Source organism: Debaryomyces fabryi (genome assembly GCF_001447935.2).
Source record: "Debaryomyces fabryi strain CBS 789 chromosome Unknown contig00113, whole genome shotgun sequence".
Lineage (NCBI taxonomy): Eukaryota > Fungi > Ascomycota > Pichiomycetes > Serinales > Debaryomycetaceae > Debaryomyces > Debaryomyces fabryi.
In genome coordinates, this window is record NW_015385539.1 from 1 (window position 1) to 12,728 (window position 12,728).

At 38.0% G+C, this 12,728-nt stretch overlaps 8 protein-coding genes across 8 annotated transcripts; 4 read left to right on the plus strand and 4 right to left on the minus strand.

The window, feature by feature from the left end:
- Positions 1–70: 70 nt before the first annotated feature.
- On the minus strand, positions 71–897 carry AC631_04315 (uncharacterized protein; the record flags this gene model as incomplete). Its single annotated transcript, XM_015613144.1, has 1 exon — positions 71–897. A coding segment is annotated over one exon (827 nt), but the record flags the coding sequence as incomplete, so codon positions are not given.
- Positions 898–2,460: 1,563 nt separating this feature from the next.
- On the plus strand, positions 2,461–4,824 carry AC631_04316 (fungal specific transcription factor domain-containing protein; the record flags this gene model as incomplete). The annotated part of the gene is made up of 1 exon (XM_015613145.1): positions 2,461–4,824. One exon carries the CDS (start codon positions 2,461–2,463, stop codon positions 4,822–4,824), a length of 2,364 nt encoding a protein of 787 aa, XP_015466011.1.
- A 401-nt stretch (positions 4,825–5,225) lies between these two features.
- On the plus strand, positions 5,226–6,122 carry AC631_04317 (uncharacterized protein; the record flags this gene model as incomplete). Its single annotated transcript, XM_015613146.1, has 1 exon — positions 5,226–6,122. One exon carries the CDS (start codon positions 5,226–5,228, stop codon positions 6,120–6,122), a length of 897 nt encoding a protein of 298 aa, XP_015466012.1.
- Positions 6,123–6,356: 234 nt separating this feature from the next.
- On the minus strand, positions 6,357–7,460 carry AC631_04318 (uncharacterized protein; the record flags this gene model as incomplete). The annotated part of the gene is made up of 1 exon (XM_015613147.1): positions 6,357–7,460. One exon carries the CDS (start codon positions 7,458–7,460, stop codon positions 6,357–6,359), a length of 1,104 nt encoding a protein of 367 aa, XP_015466013.1.
- A 107-nt stretch (positions 7,461–7,567) lies between these two features.
- AC631_04319 (uncharacterized protein) lies at positions 7,568–7,825 on the minus strand (the record flags this gene model as incomplete). Its single annotated transcript, XM_015613148.1, has 1 exon — positions 7,568–7,825. One exon carries the CDS (start codon positions 7,823–7,825, stop codon positions 7,568–7,570), a length of 258 nt encoding a protein of 85 aa, XP_015466014.1.
- Positions 7,826–8,389: 564 nt separating this feature from the next.
- AC631_04320 (dihydrodipicolinate synthase family protein) lies at positions 8,390–9,277 on the plus strand (the record flags this gene model as incomplete). The annotated part of the gene is made up of 1 exon (XM_015613149.1): positions 8,390–9,277. The coding sequence occupies one exon, from the start codon at positions 8,390–8,392 to the stop codon at positions 9,275–9,277; it is 888 nt and encodes a 295-aa protein (XP_015466015.1).
- A 324-nt stretch (positions 9,278–9,601) lies between these two features.
- AC631_04321 (alpha-hydroxy acid oxidase) lies at positions 9,602–10,738 on the minus strand (the record flags this gene model as incomplete). Its single annotated transcript, XM_015613150.1, has 1 exon — positions 9,602–10,738. The coding sequence occupies one exon, from the start codon at positions 10,736–10,738 to the stop codon at positions 9,602–9,604; it is 1,137 nt and encodes a 378-aa protein (XP_015466016.1).
- Positions 10,739–11,132: 394 nt separating this feature from the next.
- On the plus strand, positions 11,133–12,671 carry AC631_04322 (aldehyde dehydrogenase family protein; the record flags this gene model as incomplete). Its single annotated transcript, XM_015613151.1, has 1 exon — positions 11,133–12,671. One exon carries the CDS (start codon positions 11,133–11,135, stop codon positions 12,669–12,671), a length of 1,539 nt encoding a protein of 512 aa, XP_015466017.1.
- Between the last annotated feature and the right edge of the window lie 57 nt (positions 12,672–12,728).

A 12,728-nucleotide genomic window follows, 5' to 3' on the forward strand; every position in this document is an offset into this window, starting at 1 on the left:
AAAAAATCCAGAAAAGGTTTGATGATCAGAGATCAATACTCTATCGGTGCCGCAGAGAAAAGCCTGGTACAAATATTTCCGTAGTACTAATGCAAACACCACCCCCGGAGACCACTCTGCTTCATTTTCAAAAACAAGAGGTGCCTTCCTCAATAACCTAGTACTTGATAATCTCTTCTTGAAGAGACTAATCGCTCCTTTCAATTCTTCAAATCCTTGCGATAAATAATAGCTTTCTATTTTGTAATCACCCAACCCAAAATAAATATTAGGAAATTCATGCAACGAAGCCAGTTTATTCGTCAGGAAATGAATTATATCAGGCTTGAAATGTAAATTATTTACATCAGTAAAAGATGGCTTTATAATCAGAGGTCCTCCAAATACATGATGTTGACCGTATGTGTACTTGTAAACGTTTTCTATTGGCGTCAATATTCGCCCATTAAAGTATTTTTGGATACATTCTTCATTATTTGATGGTGCTCTCGGGTATTCATAAGCATTTAGCAACTGCCTCTGAATGAAATTCGTCCCCCTAATAGTCATTTCAAATGGTTCAAGGAAGCTTCTCTTGAATTCATCACTACTGATTTCTCGAAATTCAGCTTTTACCATCGCATTAGTGATATAATAAAGGACTGGTAAATCGGGAGTACTACCAATTGAAACCGATACTGAATACTTATCAATTATATGTTTTGGGACAGGCAATGCTTCAGGCTGGTTCAAATCCCTGATTTTCAAAAGTGGGGTGTCTAAAAAGACCCTTGTGTTTTGTTCGCCATCAGACACAAGTTCAATAAATAAGGATGGATATATCTGGATGCATTGATTATCAGGGTCATCAAAGAAGATATCATTGCTATTCTTCCCTGAAAAATACATTGATGTCATCATTAATATTATGGAAATATAATTATTTGCTTCTCTAGAAATTCAATATCTGCAGACTTGATATGGTAGTGCAACCATTTCAATCACTAAAACTGGTTGTAAAATATCTTATCAAACTTCTATAGTTTATTCCTTTCCTCCTCGATGCTTAGAAAGGTGAACTCTACACCTCGCTGTGAGACATTTTCAGGGAAGTGATTCTAAATTAGATAGTTCCTCTAATTATTCTAAGAATCTATTCCAACACAGAATTAACTAGCTTTACTATTTTTTTTTAGTTTACTCTTGAGTTGATAACTAATCTTAACTACTCTATGTTAGGTTCCGAATTCGCCGTTCTCTTTTCTCGAGATTTCTTTTCAAATTTCTTTCCTCTTTCTACTATTTTTCAAATCGTGGACAATTGCAGCATTCGGAATAATAAGTCCCGAATGCAATATATATATTAACATATGAATATGATATACCTCTTCTCTTACGAATTGATCAATCGATGTTTATTTGCAGTAGTTTGTATATCAACTTCGAAAGCTTATTCTACAGACTGCAATCATATATGGACCAAAATATGCTGGTTATAATATATAATAAGTATTTTGCAGTAAATACGGTGTTTACGTCAAGTTCTTAAATCAAGAAGGAAAAGATAACTTGAAGCAATACCAAGCTTAAATTAATTTTGTGAATCTTCAAATTCTTTCTTTAAATGATATTGTAGTTGCTATATACTTGTGATGAACAGGTCTATGACTAACTAAATTATTTTTATATCGATGAACTTTGGTTCTTTGGTATTGCCCTCACTAGTGATTTATAATCCTATCCAATATCACCTAATATTGGAATATTTTCTCTTAGGTAAGATACTTATATCTCTATTTGTTCATATCCAATATTGTGGGTCTCACATTATATATGTGCCCGTTATAACAGCTCTTCTTGTATGAAGATAAGCATAATTGAGAAATACGCTCATCCATCACTAGTAAAATTTGATTATTGCTTGCATTGATGTTGCACATTCGAATAACCTAAAGCCAATAAAGGGGTTTCTACTCGTAAGCTTAAATGGAATTGCAACCGTTATATGCGAGCTTCATTGTAGCATTGTCTGAGATATCAAAGGATAGAGAGGAGTTTTTACATTTCTGGCAAATTTAGGAATTTAACTCCCATTTTCTTCGGAAACCGTCTCGCGTATATATATCTATGTAGTATTTTATGTTATAGGAGAAATTATTGCTCGTGAAGCGTGATGTTATCGTATCTGTTCAGAAATAATCCCGAAATTATGGGAGATGAGTCCCGCAACCCCATTATCGCGAAACTTGGAGTTCTTCAACGATTATACGCTTCAAGTCTATATTCTTCACTAATCATAAAGGTTTTTCTTGACACAAACTAGTGTTTTTCAAAGTGTGCTATCCTCTCAGTCCAATGGCTGAAGAAAACCAGAATAACCGGCGACGGCTCCCTGCTTGTGAGAGATGTCGTACCAGAAAGACAAAGTGTGATTCACAACTCCCATCATGTTCCAATTGTGTTAAGGCTGGAGTGGAATGTATGAACAAAGATAAGGTATTGGGTAAAACTGCTACCAGAAGTTATGTTTGGTCTTTGGAGGAGCGTATTCGAGCATTTGAAGGAGAGCACGGTTTGTTTGATCAATATCCAAAATCTGAGCAGCATAGGTCTAAACGAGCTAGATTATCAAATAGCCAAAATCAGGATATTTCGAACGGAAAAGTACCATTACCGATATCTAGGTCTCCATCACCTTCACAACCGCCGCAGCGATCGAGCCCGTCCAGGTCTTATAGTGATCTGTCAGTATCTGTGAATAATGGTAAGCATGATAATGAAGACGCTGACAATAGTGATAATGATGACGAAGGAACTATCCAAAGTACAATGGACACATTGCTTGCTACTACTTTTTCCGGAGGAGCTGCAACGCATGTCAGTGATGACCTTGATAGTCAGATTCGACAATATTCAAGTCCATCTTCTGGACAAAGTGCAAGGGAAATATTTATTGAAAAGGAGAACATGGCACTTGCTAAGCTTGGGAGAGATTTTTTGAAACAGGTGCGTCGTATCAACTCTAAAAATAGGGTTACCGATATAACAGCTTATGATTACAATATACTTACTCGATTGGCGAAACGATATTTTACATGGATGAATAGTGCCCATCCCGTACTACATGAATGTATGTTTCATCTTCAGCTAGAAAAATGTCGCCACAGAAACAAAGAGGTTTCTGTAATTGACCGTTTTCAGGTAAGCATGGTCATAGCAATTTCTCTTGTTTCAATCGGGCGGCCGCATCTGTCTACTTCTGAGATTGGGCGGATCGCAAATGACTTTTGGAAATCAGCGACAAAACTTCGTGGTAGATTATTGTTTGGTTCTGGGATCAAAAAACTTCAGAACATTTTACTTTTGTTACAATATACTCTATTGGTTCCCAAGGCTGGAAATTTGTGGCAACTTTCGGGATCTGCAATGAGACTTGCAACTGAAATGGGACTCTATGCTGAGCCAAATCCCTCGCAAGAATATGACCCTCTAACTTTGGATCTCCGTCGACGTGTTTTTTGGACTTGCTATTGCATAGATCGAATTCTCGCTACAGTGATGGGAAGACCTACAGGGATTCCGGATACTTGGATATCTGCTGAATTTCCTGCTTTAGTAGAGGACAAGCTAGTAACTGTACATGGAATAGAATCAGGTCCTATATGTCATCTCAAAGTTGCTCAAATTCAGCAAATTCGTATATATCGACTACAATCCGAAATCCATAAACGCCTATATGCTCATAATCAGAATAAGCTGCCTCATGAAGATATGAATAGTTGGAGTTGGCAGATGTATGACCAACTAAGACTTTGGCGTAGTAGCTTTTCTCTCCCTACTCCATTAATAACTAAAGAATGGACTGAGTTACAATTTCATATTGCTGTTGTTTTACTTTTCCGCCCATCTCCCAATCGTCCCAAGTTATCAAACGAAGCATTACATGTTGCTTTTCACTCAGCTGGTGAGGTCATGAAACTAGTTAAAGTTATGCATAGGGAATGCTCGGCAGTTTTTTCATGGCTCACAGTACAGAACCTCTTTATGTGTGGATTAACATTTGTTAATTCATTGAAAGAACTTGCTGAAAGACGAAATTCTCACCAATTGTGTATATCATTTGTTGAGATTTTTCTTCAAATTCAGTCTTGTACTGCTATGCTTGAAACATTGTCGGCTTTGGAAGCTGGGGCTAACGAACGAATAAGAAATGCTTTTGAAATGATCTCCTCCAATGTTCTCCAAAATATTACTACTATGGCTCCTTCTTTTCCACATCAATCTAATCAAGAAGGATGTATCTGGAGCCAGATTGCAAAATTAAATAATATTTCTATACCAAGACCAACAAATATTGAAGGAACTTCAATTCCTATTCAAGATTATTCGATTATTCTTCAGCAAACTGATATGCAAGGCTGGGAAAGCTTGTCTAATGGCTATGGAGATGAGCATTTCTCTGAGCATGACACTGATGCGTCCACCAATAACGGTATGCTTGATTTGCCAATTGATACGAATGCATATACTGTTTCGAAGGGGCGCCGGTCTACGAATCATGCAGTTTCTTCAAATCAAGTGGGTTGTTTGTCAAATGATAGTAATAGGACTTTAGGGAAACCAAACCAAGAGATTTCAAGTTCCCGTGATCCTATGCAACCTTTCACCGCGCATGAAGATCCTAGTATGGAAAGATTAGCAGCTATTTCTAACGTCGCTGCTGAAGCAGAACCAATTCGTGATATAGGTATATTACCTGATTGGTCTGATACTAATTTGGGTGCCGAATTAGAGCGCTGGTTTCTATATCCCTTACCTGATGCGAGCGAGCAATTCTCTATATGATAACAATCTTGCAAATATAAAACTTGCAACTCGTTTAATTTATTGTATATATCTTTTGGGTAAAATATCAGTGGAAAGGATTCAGAAAAGCCCAAGCTTAAGCATCTACCTGAGTGGCTGCTTAAACATAATTACCGATTCTGGTATGTGTCCAAATCAGTAGTCCTATAGTGTATTTAGAAGTTAAGGAGAGCTAAAGCCACTAGGTAGTATAATTATGATGTAAATATAGAGACTTCCTATTACAGAAAGTGGAAGCGGGAGCCTAAATTAAAATTATTCATTTTCGGAGTCTTTCCGAAGGTTGAATCTTCTCGGATTCATTCCGAAGTGTAATGAAAAATCTATAAAGACATGTCATATTCCATTCCTTTGTTCCTTATTTATCATAAAACACAATCATGAAAGTTTTAGTTCTTGGAGCTACGGGTTTTATTGGCTCAAGCGTAGCTGATGCATTGGTACGTGCTGGTCATCAAGTTATAGGTCAAACAAGAAACTCCTTGCAGTGCGCTAAGAAATTGGAAAGTCGCGAGATTGAAGTATTGCAAAGTGATCCATTTTCTGACGACAAATGGACTTCCATCCTAGGCTCTATTGATGCGGTAGTAGACTGTCTTGGTGGTAGCGCCCCCATTGATAAAGAAAATATCAATATTATTAGAAAGGCTGAACAAGCCGAAAGGCATCCAACGGCTTCCAAATTGGTCTATATTTGGACCTCCGGCGTTTGGCTACATGGTGATGACCGTTGGGAAATTGTTACTGACGGAACTGAGGCCACCAGAGCTCCTGGAAAAGTTTCCTGGCGTCCAGAAGTCGAAAACATTATCGTTTCCAGTAAAGCAATTGATGGCATCGTAATTCGCCCAGGTTTAGTTTATGGAAGAAGTGGAAGTGTCCCAGGGATGCTTTTCAGTCAAGCTGTAACTGACAAGAAAATAGAATGGCCAGGTGAACCAGGGGGGCGTTATGCTACAGTTCACGTTGATGATCTCGGTGAACTTTACCGTCTCGCCGTTGAAAAGCATCCACTAGTCAAGCACCTTAAACTAGAAGGTAGCAATTTTGCAACAGAAAGTGTGGATCTTTTCTTATCTAGAGTAGCTGAGCTTGCGGGTCTCGACAGCTATAGTTATAAGACACCAGTGTCTCCATTCGAGATTGCATTATCTGGTACTAGCATTGTTCGAGGAACTTTAGCTCGATCGATACTCGGATGGCAGCCTGTCAAGCCATCACTTATTGATGGCTTGCAGGTTTATTATCGCTCGTCGCTTGCAAATTGGCAAAATTGAAATGTACTTAAAGAAGAATATTTTCAAATAATACATATCCCTATATAATTATATAGATAATTCATTAGTATTAATTTTTTTGAAACCTTTATTTAGTTAAGAACGTAGAATTGCCCAAAAATTACTTTACTAAAAGACAGATTGGACTGTTATATAATATAAATAATTGACCATCTACGTGTAATAAAGCACAAATTAGTATATTAATATTTACAATACTATATATTCGTAGTCTCAGCGACTATTATCTGCACAGGAAAATGCACTTGCAACAGTGCCATCTGCGTAACCTTGAGCAATTGATGTAACAGATCCATATACTCCTGAAATACATATGTAGCAACCGGCAATAATTGTGAAAAAGGCCACCGAAACAATGGATATGTTTCTTTTACTTTCTCCCCACACTTTTTGAGATTTTTTCAACCATCTCACCCCAATATCTGTTGATTCATAGGCACCTCCACCTAATTCATAAAGAGCCATAAAAGCAGGAATTATAAGTGTGAAAATTGTCCCAAGAAGAGCACCGATCAAGCCTAACAAATCATTAAAGAATGGAATAGATCCAGCTATAACCAATCCCGCACCAATGACTAAACTCATCATACTGATCCACGTAAGCCAATGAGTTTTAGAATTACTTTGCAAATGCACTGAACCTCTTAAAATACGAACGAGTGCGTACTTCGCAGCAATATGTGCTTGGAAGAAGCACGAGAAAAAAAGTGCTGGAAATGAAATCCCGTACGCAACCTTTTGAATCAACATACCAGCGGATCCAAGAGATGGCGATGCAACATATTGCCCAACTTTCCCATAAACAATGCAACTAATCACAATATAATTAAAAACGACAAACCCTTGGCCCATGAAAAGCGACTTGACATATTGAGTTTGGTCTCTCATTTCAGCATGAATTGTAAAAAATGAAGCCGTACCGCAAAGACTTAACAATTGAGTAGCAACAGCAGCAGAAATAGCTGAATAGGATGCACCAGTAGCAACAACTTGTATCATCTTATCAACTGGTTCTGATTTGGGGGCTGCGGAGGGGGTACTCTGAGTTAAGCAGGCGATAGCAACAACCCAAACACCAGTAAATACCGATATTACAGCAACGTAACCACACCATGACAAAACTTTCATAGTACGTGTGAAAAGTCCAATAATAAGAGCTATAGCAGCACCAATGCCTATCCAACCAGTGGTACAAATGGCATGATCAGTAAGTGAATTGAATGCGATAGAAACAGTAAGTAAAGCCGCTCCATAACAAAGAGTATAGAAGAGCCAAAATGCAAATCCCATGACTTCACGAGCATACTTACCAAACATAAGGTAAGCTGCATCTCCTATACTGTGAACTTGTGGATGAGAAAGACGAAATTTGCCAATAACGAGCCCTGTCCATGTACTCAAGGCACATAAGGCAATTAGACTTATTAACCAGGTACAAATCCCAAAACTTCGAAAGTTTGGGGTAAACCAAGAACACCTAAACCAAACTGGGTTTTCGCGATCAAAACTGCGGCGCCGAGACAAGAAACACCTCTGAAATCTGGTCCCTCACCGTTGTCAACGAATACATTATGATCTTGCTCGTCGAATATAGTTCCATTTTCAAGGTTATCTTCAGTACTAACCTTTGATTTGATCGTTATATGAGATTTCATTTTTTTTTCGGATTCTAATAGTGACATAATGTATAAATGATGAGTAGACTTATGACAATATTTTAGCGTTTTGTCTTCGTTTTATCTCTTTCCATTTATCTCCCCGCTAAATTCCTTCTCTTATCTCGTTAAGTTGGGCAATACCTTAAGCGTATTACAATTATATAATCTTTGTCCTTAATTTGAACCTTCGCAATAAGGCCGAAGATAACATATCGCTAATCAAACTACGGTACTTATTTTTATCAATAAACGAACATCTTGGCTCGGCCCATGACATTTTTCACCCCCTCTTTACTGGAATAAATTTTCGGACATTATCCGATAATTGTCAAAAAAGACAAATGTCGGGTATTTACTATTCGTAATCTTGATAATAAGATAAGCTTCAGTATTTTAATAATTTATGTGCAAGACTACTAGTTCCCCGAGTTAAACTCCTCGGGGTAGTACCGATATTTCACGGGAACTCTCCGATACATATTGGCCCCACCAAGAGATTATCTATAAGGACTAGGATTTCAATTAGATTTAAAAGAGACCATATTCAATTCATTTATTAGCTACAACTGGATAACATCTTATACAATAATGACCAAACTTCAAGGTATTTTCGCTGCTGTTCCAACGCCTCTCACTGCTGATGGTAAAGCAATTGACATTTCAAATATTTCAAAGCAAGTCGAAAGGTTTGTCGATGCTGGTATCCATGGTGTTGTAACCACTGGTACTACTGGAGAATTTCCTGCTCTTACAACTGAAGAACACAAGAGTGTTATCAAGGCTTACATTGATGCTGCAAATGGAAGATTTCCAGTGATTGCAGGTCTCGGTAGTAACAGCACACAACATGCAATCGAAATGGCACAATTCTCTGAAAATGCCGGTGCTGCTTCTATTATGATTGTTCCTCCCTTCTACGATCCGCTTTCTTTCAAGGCTCTTTACAAGTTTTATGAAGATGTGTGTGGATCTATCTCAATACCTGTTATGTACTATAATTTACCAGGCGCGACTGGTGTTCACCTTACTGCAGCTCAAATTAGGCAACTCGGTGAAATCAAGGGTTTTGATTATATGAAAGACACTTCTGGTAATGCTAAGGAACTTGCAGACCTCCTTACCAACCCGTCTGATAAGATCACTGCATTTAATGGATGGGATACTTTAACTTTCTTTGCTATGTCCCATGGGGCTCAAGCTGGTGTATGGGGTGTTGCATCTGTTGTTCCAAAGGAATGTGTTGAGCTTTGGAATACTTTTACAAAAGAAAAGAACCTTGATAAGGCTAGAGAACAATGGAAATTCCTTTGGAAAGTAAGTGATTTTTTGGAGGGTGTTAACTATCCAGCTGGTATTAAAGCAGGCCTTGATATTATTGGGCACTCTGCTGGACCTGTGAGATTGCCAACACTTCCATTAGAAAAGGAAGATATCGAAAAGTTTACTGAAATTCTTGAACAGAGAAAATATAAATAACTAGCTATCTAACAGTAAATAAAATGTATGATAAATATAATATTATGTCATTAAAGCCCGATATAGGAATCTTGACCTTTGATTTAGGAAGAAAGTTAGAACGATATAGATATATTTTCTTATATTAAATTTTAAATGTAGCTCAAAGTGTTGTAAACATATTTACTGTTTCCATCAATCTAGATATCATACAAATAGTATTTTTCGTTTATAAATCATATCCGATATATCATAAATATGTTGTGTTTTAGTCAAGTTGAAAGTAAGTAAAATGAATCATACATAATTAAAATAAGGCTATTCAATATCTATATCATTAATAGCTCATAACTTAGCTTCAACTCTGCGTGTTACTTTGTGGAGTCTACCATCTTCAGACATCCTTGCTAGGTGTTCTGGCTTTATGTCCTGGACAGTAGTGCAGCCCATTAATGCCATAACTAAACTGAATTCATCATGCAAAATATTTAATGCAATGGAAACACCTTCTTCACCTTTATAAGCAAGTCCCCAGAGAGCAATACGACCCACCCAGCAATAATCAGCACCTAAAGCAAGAGCCTTGAAAATATCACTACCTCTTCTGATACCTCCATCGATATGAACCGGGATTCTGCCTCTGACTGCTTGAACGACCTCTGGTAACGCATCCAAAGTGCTCATGGCACCATCAAGTTGTCTTCCACCATGATTCGACACAACAATGCCGTCCGCCCCAGCATTAACCGCCAATTCTGCATCTTCAGCAGTAAGAATCCCCTTAAGCCAAATTTGCAACTTGGTCTTCTTTTTTAAATCTTTAATATAAGACCAAGTGAGGTTAGTTTCATATTGGGTTCTATTATCACCACTCACCATGTTATCACCATTAATAAATGGATAGCAGGGAAAAGTACAATGCGAAGGTAAAGCAAAAGTATTTTTCATCTCATTAAGTCTTCTGCCTAACCAGGGACAATCAACACTTAAGAAAATCGCTTTGTAGCCGAATTCTTCAGCATTACGAATAATAGACATATTCGTCTCTTCATCCTTGACTGCACTCAATTGCTGCGCATACGAAATACCAGCGTCTTTACCCTGTTCAGCTACTACTTTCGGAGAGGTATTAGACCAACTTGAAAGTACCATATTAATTCTCTTCTTAGCAGCAGCTCTTGACGTACCACCCTCAGCATCGGGATGAGCTAGACCATGATTCGCAGATGGAGAAAATCCCAATGGAAATGCAACATTTGATCCTAAGCAAGTAGTACTAGTATCAACTTCAGTAACGTCTACCATTACTCGTGGCCTTAAACGGTAACGATCATAAGAAGATTTGTTCTCCTTAAGTGTATTAAGATCCATTGACCCTCCATTATAGAAATCGCGGACCATTGGTGCAAGCTTTTTATTACCTTCATTCTCGAGATCAGCAATGCAATGGATCTTGTCGTCGTAAGTAGTAGCACGATTCATTTCTTCAAATTGAAACAAATTAATTAATATTCGAAATTAAATCCATTGATGTCAAATTGAGTTCTGGCGGCTTATCTATAAGGGAAGTAAAGCATGGAGAAATAGCCCATACGGAGGTCCTCCGCATTTCAAGATTTGATAAGAGGTGTATGTTTCGGAAAATCTCCGAATAGATAATCTTTTTTCGGTATATATCCGAAATTTTCACGGGATCAAACGTTTTTTCGCTCGGGAATGATAACACCAGAATAGATTGTGATAAGCGCAACCTTCATGTTCATGAACTCCACGTCGTCCCACTACGTTCAAAAGAATGCGAATCATATAAATACAGACTCGTCAAATTATTCATTAAGTTTTTTCAGTTACTATTTTATATTTCTTTGCTCTAATAATGTCAGTTACACTCAAAACTCCTACTGGTAGTAGTATTTCTTTCAAGACAGGTTTGTTCATCAATAACGAATTTAGACCCGCCAAAAATGGAAATGAATTGACTACTCCAAATCCTGCCACAGGTGAAGCATTGGCCACTATTAGTGCTGCCACTGCAGAGGATATCGATGATGCTGTTAAGGCTGCCAGAAAAGCTTTTGAAACTACCTGGGGTAAAAAAAGTACGCCATCACAACGTAGTGAAACTCTTCACAAATGGGCGGATTTGATAGAAGCTAATATCGACACTCTAGCTGAACTTGAAAGTCTTGATAATGGTAAGCCGGTATGGATGGCTTGTGATATCGATATTAAAGATAGTATTGGGTGTCTTCGCTACTATGCTGGTCTTGCTGATAAGATTGAAGGCCGTACTATCGAACAAGAAGAAGGTGTAAAATTAGCATTCACTAGGGCAGAACCAATTGGTGTCTGTGGTCAAATTATTCCATGGAACTATCCAATTCAGATGTTCGCTTGGAAAGTTGGCCCTGCGCTAGCAGCTGGTAATACTGTTGTCATGAAACCAGCTGAACAGACCCCCTTGAGTGCTCTTATTTTGGCTGAATTGTCTGTGCAAGCTGGTTTTCCCCCTGGTGTTATTAACATTGTGAATGGTGTAGGAGCTGTTGCTGGAAAAGCAATCTCCTCTCATATGGATATTGATAAAGTTGCGTTCACTGGTTCTACCGTTACTGGTCGTACTATTATGGAAGCTGCTGCTAAAAGTAACCTCAAAAAAGTTACTCTTGAACTTGGAGGTAAATCCCCAGTAGTTGTGTTTGACAATGCTGATATTCAACAAGCGGTAAACTGGGCTAGTCAAGCTATTCTTTTCAACCATGGTCAAGACTGTTGTGCTGGTTCACGTTTATTTCTTCAAGATACTATAAAGGATGACTTCCTTGCAAAGCTCAAGAATAATTTTGAATCCCACGTAGTTGGTGACCCATTTGACGTAAAGACTTTCCAAGGTCCACAAGTATCTAAACAGCAGCAAGAAAAAATTCAATCGTACATTAAGTCGGGTATTGAACAAGGTGCCACTCTTTTGACAGGTGGTGAAAAGAGGTTAGCTCATTTGCCTTCTCAATTAAAGAACGGTTATTATGTCGCTCCAACAATTTTCACCGATTGCAAGCCTGGTATGAAGATTGTTGATGAAGAGATTTTTGGCCCTGTTCTTACTGTTCAAACCTTCAGTACTGAAGAAGAGGCTGTTGAAAAGGCCAACAACACAGAATATGGTCTTGCTGCCGGTGTGTTCTCACAAAATGCTTCTCAATGCATGCGTATGGTACATGCCCTCCGTGCTGGTACCGTTTGGTGCAATAATTATATGGCTTTAAGTAATGCAGTTCCATTTGGAGGTGTGAAACAATCTGGATTTGGTCGTGAATTAGGAATTGAAGGTTTGAAGGAATATACCCAAACCAAAGCCGTTCACTGGAATTATGGTGAAGAAGCTGTTTGGCCAATTGATGGAAATACCGCATAATTCATTATATAAAATTAAATGGCTCTATCAAATTAAAAGGATTAAATAAAAACGGGG